Source organism: Talpa occidentalis, unplaced genomic scaffold, assembly GCF_014898055.3.
Source record: "Talpa occidentalis isolate TD23 unplaced genomic scaffold, MPIMG_talOcc4v2.1 talOcc4.12, whole genome shotgun sequence".
NCBI lineage: Eukaryota > Metazoa > Chordata > Mammalia > Eulipotyphla > Talpidae > Talpa > Talpa occidentalis.
Genome location: NW_023601212.1, coordinates 17,027,161 through 17,040,718, shown reverse-complemented (window position 1 = coordinate 17,040,718; position 13,558 = coordinate 17,027,161). Strand labels below are relative to the sequence as shown.

At 41.1% G+C, this 13,558-nt stretch overlaps 1 protein-coding gene across 5 annotated transcripts in view; it reads left to right on the top strand.

Annotated features, from left to right (window-relative positions):
- SIK3 (SIK family kinase 3) overlaps window positions 1-13,558 on the top strand; it is a 214,899-nt gene that overhangs the window by 162,686 nt on the left and 38,655 nt on the right. For all 5 annotated transcript variants that reach the window (XM_054693123.1, XM_037505330.2, XM_037505331.2 and 2 more), the window contains 2 exons: window positions 3,887-4,011; window positions 4,535-4,658. In XM_054693123.1, the coding sequence (XP_054549098.1) occupies window positions 3,887-4,011; window positions 4,535-4,658 (249 nt within the window). The remainder of the gene's footprint in view (window positions 1-3,886; window positions 4,012-4,534; window positions 4,659-13,558) is intronic.

Sequence of the window (13,558 nt, the reverse complement as noted above, 5' to 3'; positions counted from 1 at the left end):
TTTTGACGACTTTTATTTTCTTCCTTCCAGTTTTCCTAAAAATGTGTAGCAACTGAGAGAATAAATAGGAGTTATTCTTCCCGTCCCACTTATTCTGTCCCTGAAGTGTTGATTAGAAGGAACTGAACTTTCAAAGTGAGTTCCAGATTTAGCATATGTTAATAATTTCAGGTTTCTCCCACATCGCTGATTTAAATGTTCAAAAAATCATTATAGCTGAATGGACAGTGAACTCTCCAGAATTTAACTTCAAAGCTGCACAGCAATATTGAAGATTGATGTAAAATACTTGTGAAGAAGCACCAGTAGGAAGATAAGACAGTAGTATGCTTCCAGTGAGACTTGACTTAGAGTAATATCTACATTGAAGAAAGAGGGTAGATCAGTACCTGTTAGATTTAGTACGTTAAAGCATGAACTGGGCTGCCCCAGGATCCTTCTCTGGAAGAAACTGTCTTTAATTGGGGGGGGGGGAATGGCATAGCAGCCGGGGGAAAAGCAAATTTTGCTTAAAGGAGCAACACCTTAGATTTAGGAATAAGAATATTACTTGGGGGCCTCCCCGGTGACGCAGCGGTTGAGTGCTGGGCTGCGAAGCTGCCCGCAGCCTCTGCAGCGCCAGTTCGATCCCCGGCCACCGGCGAGGGTCCCACATGGTGCGCAGACCTCTCCTGCTGCGCCCGCTGCTCCCCTCAGCAGTGTACTTCGTCGTTCTGCCTGTTCTGTTCCCCGCTCTGGCTCTGGTGAATTCTCTCACCCTCCCGCGCTTCTGACGGTACCCAGTACTTGTATAAATAAATAAATCTTTAAAAAAAATAGAATAATACTTGGAATGATTACAGGAGATAAGGTTATATGACTTGCTTCTTATATAATAGGTAGGGGTTTTGATATTGAATCTTAGTGTAATCTTGCTATTAGTCATTGGGTTTATATATTGAGGTTAGTTAGCTGTTTATCCGGAACATGCTGTGGAAGCAGGTGTTTCCTCAGAGGTAGCCATCTCTAGTTGTCAGACCTTAATCATGTCCCTCATCTCATATCATTCATATCATTCTCTATACTCATTTGTCTTAGCAATTCCCAGCAATTTAAGCCTGTAGCTCTTGCTGAAGATGACTCCCTTTGATATTGTTTCCTTTGTCAAGATGTCCTGTTTGGTAGACACAATAAGCAATCTTTCTCTGCCCCAGCAGAATGAAAGGGTTGAAATGTTACTAATTATAGAAGTTATGGTTCGAAAAAGTAAGGAATGAGAGGGGGGTAAGTAAATCTCTACTTGAGATGAGGTGTTTTTAAGAACATAGGAGAATATATATTGTGTGTATGTATTTACACACATATATGTATGCATGCATGTATGTGTGTGTGTGTGTGTGTGTGTGTAGCTCTTCAAAATAAAAGGAGATAGACAAAGTAGTAGGGGACACCAGAAAGCTAGCAGAGGACATTTTTATAGGTGATCCAGGAAGACTTGACAGAAGAGGTATTTATTCCCATTCATGATAAGAGTTTTCTATTTCTCACAACAAATAATTTAATGTTGGCCTTGACCTCTGAGCCTCCTTTGATCACTAATTTTTAACCTTAGGAGGCATAGCTAGGAGATAGAGGTTCTGGGAGCTGGCCAACTTCCATTGCGGTATGAGAAGACTCCAATAGCCAGGAGGAGGTGAGAAGACTTGACCCTGTGGTTTTATTGCAGTTAAATTTAGTGGCCTTTTCTTGAGTCCCTGCTATGTATAAAAACACTATGTGGAGACTTGAATAAATAAAACAATATTCCTCCCATTTACTGACTTGTGAAGGTTATAAACACATAATGCAACTGAGTATAACGTAAGGCAGAGTTCAGTTGGGATGTTGAGGTATAAACAAAGGACTCTGGAAGCATGGAGGAGGAAGCCATTGACAAGGTATTTTGCTGAAGAAATCAGTTAAGGCTCCATACAGGAAGTAATATTTGATGGAGCCTTGAAAATGAGTGATATTTCAAATGTGGAAAGGAAAGGAAAAGGCCTGGCACAGAGAGGAAACAGCCTAAGCAAGACTTGTAAACACAGGATGTGAACAGTGTAGTATTGCGAGAATAACCAGGGATCACTTGAAACAGTAGGATAGAGCCTTTAAATGACAATGCCAAGAGATTTAGACTATTTTGTAAACAGAAGGAATCCACCAGATGTTTTTGAGCAAGTAGTAATATGCTGTGATTTGTGCAACATTCACTGTGCTGTGAGTGGATGATTTAGAGGGGAATGAAATAGGTTACGGTAGTAATTAGCATCAGTCTATATCAGCGATAGAGTGTCAACTGACATGGTAGGAATGGAAATTGACGGGACTGTATGGCCACACTTGCAGGGTAGAAGCAGTACACACTTCATTACCAGTTTGAAATGGGAAGTGAGAGGCAGAAAAGAAAGATGACTCCAGTGCTCCTACTGACTGGGGTAACACTGTTAATAAATATGGCAACATCAGTGGAAGAGCCTATTTGAATATGGGAAATGGTGAGTTTGAGGTGTTTCTTCCCAGACAAGTATTGGAAATTCATGTCAGGAACTTAAGAGTGGTGCAAGGGTCAAGATGTAAATTTAAAGGATTCTGACTAGACAGATAATGGTGGAAGTTGTGGCACCAGAAGAGTTAGCCCCAAACAAATACAGAGCAAGGAGAGAAGCAAAATCAGTTTGCCATGCTAGAAAACTGCTGTCAGTGGTACAAAGGAGAAAAGCAAATATCAAAGGGAGACCAAATTGTTGATGAGAATAAAACTAGAAAGATTTTCAGAGTAGATAGCAGCTCAGTTTTAGATGCTGGACCGCAGGGATTGCAGTTGGCACTGGGGCTGGAGGGAGTTCTGGCCTGTCCCACATACGAGTTGCTCATAGAAATGTTTATATATGTGAAAGTATTTATAAGTCAGCAGCTCCCTATCCTTTGGCTTGCCATCCTTGCTCATTTTCTTAGTTTTCCTCCCTAAACCTCAGCCCTCCCGCCTCCCATCTTAAAACAGTGGTGGGGTGGGGGTGGGGGGAAATGGAGAGGGATGTTGAATATAAAGGGAACTAAAGTTGAATTGTGAATGTTCTTGGTTCTTATTTTGTAACTTAAAGTGTAAGTAAATTGCATGTCCATTATTCTGAATAAGCCATCTTAATGATAATAATGCCACTTTGTGTAATTGTTAACTCATTGTGTCTCTGGTGGTCATAAGTGTATTTCTCATAAGAAACAAAAATAATACGAAAATTCTGGCTCTAGTAAGCTGGCTTGCATGTATATACTGATTCTTAACGTCACTCATTACCCATTTCATTTTATTCTTTTTCTTAAATTTATTTATTTATGCATAGAAGAACTGAGGTGTAAGCCAGTGGTGCAGGAGGTGAGAGGATTCACCAGAGACAGAGTGGGGAGCAGAACAGGCAGACTGACTGAAACACATTGCTGAGGGGAGCAGCAGGTGAGACAGGCAAGGTCTGCTGTGCCACGTGGGTTGGCATCCTGGCCAGGGGTGGAACTCAGGCCATAGAGATGATAGTGCTGAGACTTAACCCCTAGGCCACCAGAGAGGCCCTCATTTTCATTCTTAAAGGAGCAAGAATATCCTGACTCAGTCTAGGTTTATGCGGGGGCAGTGCTGGTTTTGCTACTTACGCCAGTCATGTATAGTTAGAGTTGACTGGGCAGCCATGCACTCCGGCTCGTCTGTCTCTTGCACTATTACTTTAAGTTTAGGTGGCTGCTTACAAAATTTGAAAACATCATCTTTCCACCTTTGTTTTTTCAAACTTAGCCATCCAGAACATTCATTCTAGTGACTAGAAACTAGTGTTTGCTGGGTTAAGATAACATGAATTACATCTGCTTGCCTTTCTAGATTTTGGCTTCAGTAACCTCTTCACTCCTGGGCAGCTGTTGAAGACCTGGTGCGGCAGCCCTCCTTATGCTGCACCTGAACTCTTCGAAGGAAAGGAATATGATGGGCCCAAAGTCGACATCTGGGTATGTGAGCGCATTGTCTGATACCCTGTAGCATTAGTAACCCTCTATTGATAACAGGTGTCCCCATGTTGGCCAACGCATAATGCTGCGGTGAATTGAGGTCTTTGCATTCCCAATTCTTTGTGCAGTCTTTCCACAAGCACTTGTCTTCTGGACTGAGCCAGAGATTTTTGCACTGCCTATGGCATCTGCAAAGTCCCCCACCAAGAGCAAGCTTAGGAGGGTTCCCTTGCCAAGAACAGAGATTTTTTTCTGTTATTGCTACTTGTCATCCTTAAGGATGGGTCCTAAGAGAGATTCTAGATATGTTACTCAGAACGAATGTTTGGAAGCAGTGAAGATTGCTGACTACTCTAAGGATGATTGACCTTGACAATGTCTCACATTTTTTTGTAAAAAAGGAAGAAAAAGTTCATTCTGTTATCTCATGTGTGGCTCACCATCATCTTCCTACACATACTCTAATGGTTTCTTTTGTTTCCTCTGATGCGGTTAATTGAGAATACTCTCTGTTTGTGTGCAGAGCCTTGGAGTTGTCCTCTATGTGCTCGTGTGTGGTGCCCTGCCCTTTGATGGGAGCACACTGCAGAATCTGCGGGCCCGAGTGTTGAGTGGAAAGTTCCGCATCCCGTTTTTCATGTCCACAGGTAAGGGGCCGGCCCCCAGCACACAGCTATGACTGGACTCATGGAAATTTGGACATTAAGTCATCCCAGGAATTGAGTGGTGGAGTATAATAACAGCCTTCTTAGCTCCAGTGTGCTGACTTGGCACTGTGGAGGCAGGGTTCCATAGGAGCAGAGGACACTGCCTTTGACACTTTGCAGCCTAGCCTGGGTTTGCCTGAGTTTGGCTCGGGGCTCTCCACATTACTACTAGTGGATTGCTAAGTCTGTGTGAGCTTTACTTTCTGCCTTCTATGTGGCCATCAGTTTTTATGAGGGCTAATACTCTGAGGATTAAATTAAATAATGTATCAGAGAGTCAGTAGGCCTATCACATAGTAGCAAGATTACAGGTACTCTTGTTTTACCTCTGTCCTTTGCCAGTGTGCCCTTCCTTTTTCAGGGTGATATTTCCATTTACTGGGACCCCAGTGAAAGGTGGTAAGAAATGCCCAAGATAAAGCAGGCTTTGCATCTTACTCTTGTCACTAGTAGGTTTCCTACTTCTGTGATAATTATCCCCTATACTCAATTAATTTTTAAGTGAGTGGCCAGTAGGGTAAATAGCTCTTGGAAAAATGTAAAACTGAAAACAGTCACCAGATACCCAGAACCAACAGTGTTTTACCACCACTTACATGCACATAAGAAGAGAATATTTTAGAGACACTGCAGAAAGCAGTCTGTTTAATTTTGCTTAGTCATGTGTTTGTTTTAAGAAAGAACATACAGATTATATGGCTTGGTAACAAAGCATAAGCACATGGAAATTGCATTTAGAATAAATAGGGAAAAAATAGGATAAATAGGAAGCATGTACTAGATTTAAGTCTCCTTGGAATTAATGACTTGATAGGATGTCAGATACTAGTAAGTGCTGTGAGAAAAATAAAACAGAGGAGGGGGGTTTAGGTGTGGTTCGTAGAAGATTAATTTAAAATGTATGAAACCCCTTCCCGAGAAAGGCAGCATTCAGTGAAGACTTCAGGCAGGTGAGGGAGGGAGCCGTGCTCTCTGGGAAAGAGCTTTCAGGCAGAGGGAACACTTATGCAAAGGCCCCAGGGAGGGAACACCTTGAGTGTTTAAGGAACAGGATGGAGGACAGTGTGCTCCAAAGGAATGAGTGATGAGGATGAGAGAGACCAAGTCAATGAGGCAAGAGCTTACTTTTAGGGCCCAGTCAGTAATGCAAAGAGTTGTAATTTACTCGAAGTGAAATGCAAGGGATCAGAGGGTTTCGACAGAGGAGTAACACCATGTCACTTTTTTTTTTTTAATTGTGAAAGTTTTCAAACATACAGGAAATTGAAGGAATTTTATAATGACTTTTATTTGAAAAAAAAAATCACTTTGGCCACTTTGTTGGTCAAAAGATTCAAGGGCTGAAGGAAGGAAAGTTAGTGGGGGGCTTTTGCAAAATCCACATGAGAGACATTGGTGGCTAGTTCCCAGACACAGCTGTAGCGGTGGAGATGGTAAGAAGTGGTGAGATCAAAAGATACTACAGATTGTGTGGCAGGCATAGTTCAAAGCATTTTACATGTATTAGCTCATTTAATTATTATAACAACCCTATACGAGATACCTAAGACTATCACCCCTATTTTACAGGTGATAAAACTGAAGCCAGGAGACATTTAACAGTTTTCCCAAGGTAACACAGCTACTAAGCAGCTAAACTAGAACTTGAACTTTGGCAGTCTGTCTCCAACAACATTTATGTTGGATTTAGCATGGCAGGAAGAGAGTAATTAAAGGTAACTCCAGGGTTTGGGAACTGAGCAAGCGGAAGGATGTATTTACTGCTAGTAGAGATGGGACCGACTGGGGAAGAGTACTTACATTTTGGTGATTTTTTGGAGTGTATTAATTTGATATGCCCATTAGACATCTAAATTGAGATATTCTGTAGACAGTTGAATATAGGCTACTATAACTTATTTGAGAGTTGTGAACTAAGGATGTGCATTTGGAGATCATCAGTGTATGAAGCTGAGATGAGAAAGCTTCTTAGGCAGTAATTGCAGAGAAGAGGAGGGGTCCCAGCATTAAGCTGTCGATTACACTCACATTCAGAAATCAAGAAGATAGGAATGGCTTACTAAGGTAAGCTATAGAGCTGTCTGTCTTAGAAAACAAGAAAATGTTTCAAAGAGGAAGGAGGGAGGAGTGGCAAGGAGTGCTGCTGATGGGGAAATGAGGTGACTGGGAACTGAGTGCTGGATTTAGAAATGTGACTGTCATTGAGGATCTTGAAGTGGAGGGACAGGAGCAAAAGTCTGATTTCATGTGATACAACAGAAAAAGAATGGGAGGAAAGTGGAGAAGGGACGTGAACACAAGAAGACACAAGAGGTGGTCCAGTGGATTGCTCTGACCAGTCGTCACATAATTGACTGGATGCTTGGCCTTTATCTTAATGACTGCCCAGTGGTGTCATTTAACATTCACCACCGCTACTTTTTTTTTTTTTTCAAATAAACTTTATTTTTCAGAGTAGTTTTAGATTCACAACAAAATTAAACAGAAAGTGGAGAGAATTCCATCTATCTCCTGTCCCTCCACATGCACAACTTCTCCCCATTATCAATATCCTTCACCAGAATAGAACAGTTGTTACAAATGATGAACCTATGTTGATTTTGTTTACATTAGGACTCACTCTTGGTATGGTACATTCTGTGGGTTTGGTCAAATATATTAAATGACATGTACCTTCCATTGTAGCATCATAAACAATAGTTTCGCCGTCCTAAAAATCCTCTGTGTTGTTTCTTTAAATCTTCTTTGCATTGCCTTTCTGAGCCATCTTATTTACTACCCTGGCTTCAGTGAGCTTGTGAAGCTCAGTCCCTGGTGCACTTTCTGGCCTACACCTTGCTTTTGGGAGGAAGGCTGCCAATCAGCTTCACTTCCATGGCACGACTTGACATCAATGGAAACATTTCCAAAACTGAGTTTAATTCCACCCAACCTAAATTTGTTCTAGTCTTTGTTCCTTGTTTTAGTGAATGGCATCACCATCTGACCAAGGTAGAAACTAGCCTTGATTCTGCCTCTCACTATCGTCACATCCAATAAATTACCAAATCCTGGCGATTCCACCCTCCATTCCTAAGGCCACGTTTGTAGTGGCTCTTGCCTAGATTACATCATAGCCAGCTAAATGGATTCCCGGCTCCTGTCTTTACCCTTGTTTACCCATTCTCCACACTGCTTCATGAGTATCATCTCTCCAAGACACAAATATAAAAACAAACAAAACACACATATATGATCATAATTATTTTCTAGCTTAAAACTTTTCAATGATTTGCCATTGCCTCTAGGCTAAATTTCGCTCCTTAATTTGACTAGAGCACTGACTAGCAAACATTTTTGACCATGACTCTAGTAAAAAATATACTTTATACTGTGACCTAGAACATGGACATAGACATAGATATATATATATATATATATATATATATATATTTAAAAAACAAAACTTGCCTGTGGCAGTATATTTTATTCTATCACATAAAAAAATGTTGATTATAACCTCCTAAATTGATCTCATAACTGCTGTTTGAAAAATAGTAGCATAGAAATACATTTGTGACTGCCTCCTGCCTATCCCAGCAGCCCCCAGATCCTACTGTAAATTAGTTACCCTATTGCCCTGTGGTCACCAGAGTTTGTTTTGTTTGTTTGTTTGCTGTGTTTCTTTATTTGTCATGTGTGAGTGGAATCACACTGACTTAGCTGACTTATTTCACTTAGTGTAACATCCTCACGGTCCCTCTGTGTTGTACAAATGGCAGTTGGCTTCAATTTTTCCATAGGCCTTACCATTACTTCACATTTGTGTTCCCCACCCCCTTCCCACTACCTCTCCACTAGAATTGGATTTTGTTTTTAAAGCAGTGCCTTGGACTTGGTAGGCACTCATTAAATAGTTGTTAAATGAAAGAGTGCCTACATAAGTTTGTTAAAATGCTAACTACCAAAACCCCTACCAAGTATATTCATTGTATTTAATAATATCATTAACGTCAAGAAATTTACATTTCTTTTGGGCCTCCCTGTGGTGCAGTGGTTGAATGCTAGGTTGCAAAGCTGCCCACAGCCTCTGCAGCGCTGGTTCGATCCCAGGCTGCTCCCCGGCCACCGGAGGAGAGTCCCACATGGCGCGCAGACCTCTCCTGCCGCCCGCTGCTCCCCTCAGCAGTGTACTTCGGTCCTTCTGCCTGCTCTGCTCCCCTCTCTGGCTCTGGTGAATTCTCTCACCCTGCTGCGCTTCTGACTGTACCCAGTGCTTGTATAAATAAATAAATAAATAAATAAATAAATCTTTTTTTAAAAAAAAAAAAGAAATTTACATTTCTTGGGGCTTTCAAGTTTATAAAATATTTCCTATACTTGATCTAATTTGTATTGTGTAACGATAGTCTGAAATTGGTAATGCCACAAATTATTTTATCCTTTTGTCAATGAAATTTAAGAAGCTGAAGTTAAAAGAAATTTGTTGACTTGCCTAAAGCTGTACAGGTTATAAATGACTAAGTGCTCAAATTCAGTGTTTGTTCTGCTACACCACTCTGTTGCAAAGAAAGGCAAGATAAACAAACCACTTCCTCTGCTTTTCCAGTGTCCACAGAATTTCCTGTGAGCTACTTGGATCCCCTGTACCCTCCATCCTCTCCCTCCGCCCCCATCCCCTTGCATCACAGCAAACAATTTTCACTCAAACCTCACCAGAGCTGTGTCAGGTAAAATAGCTAACCACGCAGTCAACCACATTGTCTATTACTTCTTGGAAATAATATAATATTTTAAATGCTTAGAAAGAACTAATATGTGTAACATGGTATACAAATAACATGAAAGTTTATAAAGTTCAGAGATTACCAATATAATTGCCCTAAATAGGGTCACCTTTTAATTCAAAACAAGGAATTGCCTCTGTAGGAATAAAGTTAAGTGCAGAAAGTGAAAAATAACCCAGTCTAGCAAATGAGTACCGGGTCCATCTCTCCTGCCCTCAGGGACATACCACACTTGTCCTTACCTGACGTCCTAGGCCTCAGTCCCAATGCCCATCAGAGAATGCTGTCAAAAAGAGAAAGCACAGGAGGAAATGGATTCATTTGGTTGTATAATCTGCTCTTAACTTAGACATTCTTCAAGCACCATAAAGTTTCAAGTTCTGTTCCTGAGTCCATTTTCTGCTTACACCTCTTAGTTTCTGGGCAGGATTATGCCTCACTAGACCTGGCATTAATTCTTTGCGTGGAGGCTGGAACAGCTACTTTCCAGCCTGTCAAGTTATTGCTACTCTACTACAGAAGATGGTGTGGTTGAAGAAAGTCCCTAAGAACAAGATCCTTTCTTTTCTTAGGCTAGTGACATAGACTTGAGCTTAGTTTGTCCACCTTTTTTTCCCAAAAGGATCTAAAAATTCCAGCAAAGCTGGTAGAGTTTTCTAAATTAGCACTTGGGAGAAGTGGGGAAGGCCTATGGTCTAGCTTCTTCTAGCCAAGTTGAATTCCAGAGTATCTACAGCTGTGTGGGAGGCAGTGCTGTACAAATGGATATAGTTCAAGAATTCTAAGTGTCTCTTTATTGTCAGTATGTGTGGAATGAAGTGTCCTCACAATTAGTGGATATTTCTATTCCTAGTTTTATTTGTTTGATACAAGCTTCCCTTTATGGGTATTCTGCGATGTAGTAAAGACACACTTTGGAGTTGCAGTGCTTGAGTCTGAATGGATTTTATGCCACCTAGTTTTATAATTATGTACCTATCTTGCTTCCCTTGATACCAGAATTGTGTTTTGTACATCATCATCTTCCGTTGTACCTAACGGTATCTGGTATAGTAGAAACATTCAGTAATTATTTTTTATTTTTTAAAGATTTATTTTTATTTATGCATACAAGAGCTGGGGTATAGGCCTGAGATGTGGGAGTGTGTGTGAGAGGAGATTCACCAGAGACAGAGTGGAGAGCAGAACAAGCGGATCTACTGAAATAACACTGCTGAGGGGAACAGCAGGTGATAGCTTAATAGCACTGAGACTTAAACCCCTGTGCCACCAGAGAGGTCCTCTCAGTAATTATTTTTTAATAATTATCACCATTTACCTATAAACCCCCTTTTTTTAAAGATTTATTTATTTATTTATACAAGCACTGGGCACAGTCAGAAGTGTGGGAGGGCGAGAGAATTCACCAGAGCCAGAGCGGGGAGCAGAGCAGGTAGAAGGACCGAGGTACACTGCTGAGGGGAGCAGCGGGCAGCAGGAGAGGTCTGCGCGCCATGTGGGACCCTCCTCCGGTGGCCGGGGAGCAGCCGGGGATCGAACCGGCGCTGCAGAGGCTGCGGGCAGCTTTGCAACCCAGCGCTCAACCGCTGCGCCACCGGGGAGGCCCTACCTATAAACTCTTATACCAGACTCTTGTGTTTTGTTATTATACTGATAGGGAACACATTATTGATTTGGATTATGAATTTGCTTTATAAATCTTGTTACATAGATTAATATGTAGGCGACCAAGTCAAGTGACTTCTGGTTTTTAAAAGGTTTTGATCTATTATGGAATTGACTTTTTATGTTTCAAGGAAAAGAAGTTTGGTCCAGACTGATGTTTTTGGATTAAGTGTCTCAGAGAGCAATTAGGCTAAAGTTTGAACCTAAATTATCGAGGATTAAAGGTTGAAACTTGCTGGGTGTTTTGAGTGTTGTTGCTGAAGAAGAAAGACACCTAGCCTGACCACATACTTTCCCGCACTCCCCCTCCCACAGAGAGAAGCCAACCACTTAGATTTTTTCGGCACCAAAGTCATTCACTACTGATATGTTTTCTAAAAAAAAAATCAAAAACGACTTTGTAAAGCCTAGCTTGTCTTAGTCACCAATTAGACCAGCACTAGTGAATATGGTGGGAGCATTCGTTTATTTAACCAAAGGAAAATTAATGTGCAGTAGGAAAACTGCTGTGACAGCAAGTGTGTAGAGATCTCTTGTGGACAATATTTTTGAGTTCTTATTGATTGGACTTCATCGTAACTTAATTAATTGTAATATTTTAGAAGCATTTTATCACTGGGGAGGCAAGACCCAGGCTTGTGTAATGTTTTTGATGGAGACTGCACCTTGCAGCCACTGCCAAAAAGCTTTTCCTTAAATGCAGACAACTCTGCCTGATTGGTGTACTCATCAAGAACCACACAAGTCTTGCTTGGCTAAAAGCATTTTGATTAGAGAGAACGGAACAGGAGATTAAAGTAGCTCGTCCATCAGTCTCCCAAGACCATGGAGCGCAGGGGCCTCAAAGCAGTTCTTTATGAGACAAACTTTACCTCTGGGGAGAAAAATCTGTGTAGTGCTTTCGTGTTAGCGAATGCGGACATCACACGTGGTGTCAGGAAAGAGGGTAGATCTACTTAATTGTTCAGCAGACCTCCCCTGATCATCTCCATGACTTCACTGAACATAATAGAAAACCCGTGGGTAAATATTGGTACTGCCCTACTTATTATTACCCTTTTAGCAAACTAGGAAAATAGAGAAATGGATGTAAGTTCTAAGTGGAAAGACTCCAGAGATTTAGCTAATAGCTACCATTCATTGAATGCTTTCTACATACCAGACATTGATGCATTAACTTATTTAATGTTCAGAACAACCCTGTAAAGTAGGCTGCTATTGTCACTTGATAGACAAGAAGATTGAGACATGGTAAGGTTAAGGAACATATCCCGAATCACAAAGCTAGTCAGTTGCAGAGCTGAGATTTGAACCTTGACAGTCTGGCTTCAGAAATCATTTTCCTGTCTTTGATTTTATTTTAATTCTCAATTATGCATAGCGGCTAAGTTATTCCAAGTATAAAGAGAGTCCTGGAATAGAGATCTTTGTCCATTTACATCTGGATTATTTATTCAAAAAAGTATTAGTAACAAGTACTTGGACTCTGGAGTAAAACCGGGCCAGAATTTTGTTCTGCTGTGATGATTATTAGGATTTTAAAATATTTGAGTAATGATGTGATTGTATAAGCAACAATTTTTTTTTTAAAGATTATTTATTTATACAAGCACTGGGTACAGTCAGAAGCATGGGAGGATGAGCGAATTCACCAGAGCGGGGAGCAGAACAGACAGAAGGACCGAAGTACACTGCTGAGGGGAGCAGCGGGTGCAGCAGGAGAGGTCTGCGTGCCATGAGGGACCCTCACCGGTGTCCCGGGATTGAACTGGCGCTGCAGAGGCTGCGGGCAGCTTTGCAGCCCAGCGCTCAACTGCTGCGCCACCGGGGAGGCCCTAAGCAACAATTTTTAATGAGTGTGAAGTGCAGATTGTTCTGTCTCTAGCACAATGGTGTAGCAAGCTGGGGTCCTTTCCACGCTGGGGCTAGAGGTAAATTTTGGCACCCCCAGTTTTAGGAAAGCATCCCCTAATTTCTGAATCTCAATTCTGGTAGTATCATAATCACCTAAAAAGCTGTTGAAAATAAGAAAAGTTCAAGAAATAGGTGTTATTTTTCTAATAAATGAGGATATATGGGTCAAGCATTTGTTTGAAAACACAGGTTTTCTCCTCAGTCTATTTCAGGTTGATGATCTGCTAAAGCCCAAGAGAACAGCATCTCAGCCTAAGTTTACTGATTCCTAATAGAAACTTTTTTTACTGGCTCCATCTTTATTGTGCTGAGCCACTCCCTTTGGCCAGCGGTAGTCAGTCACTGAAAGTATCTCATGGGATTTAGTATGAAAGTAGTCACCCAAAGTATCTCATAGGATTTAGTTATAAGAAACTTTATGTCTGTTCCAAAATATTCTGATATTTTGAAGGAACAATGATATTGGGATATGTATTTACACAAGAATTCATCACT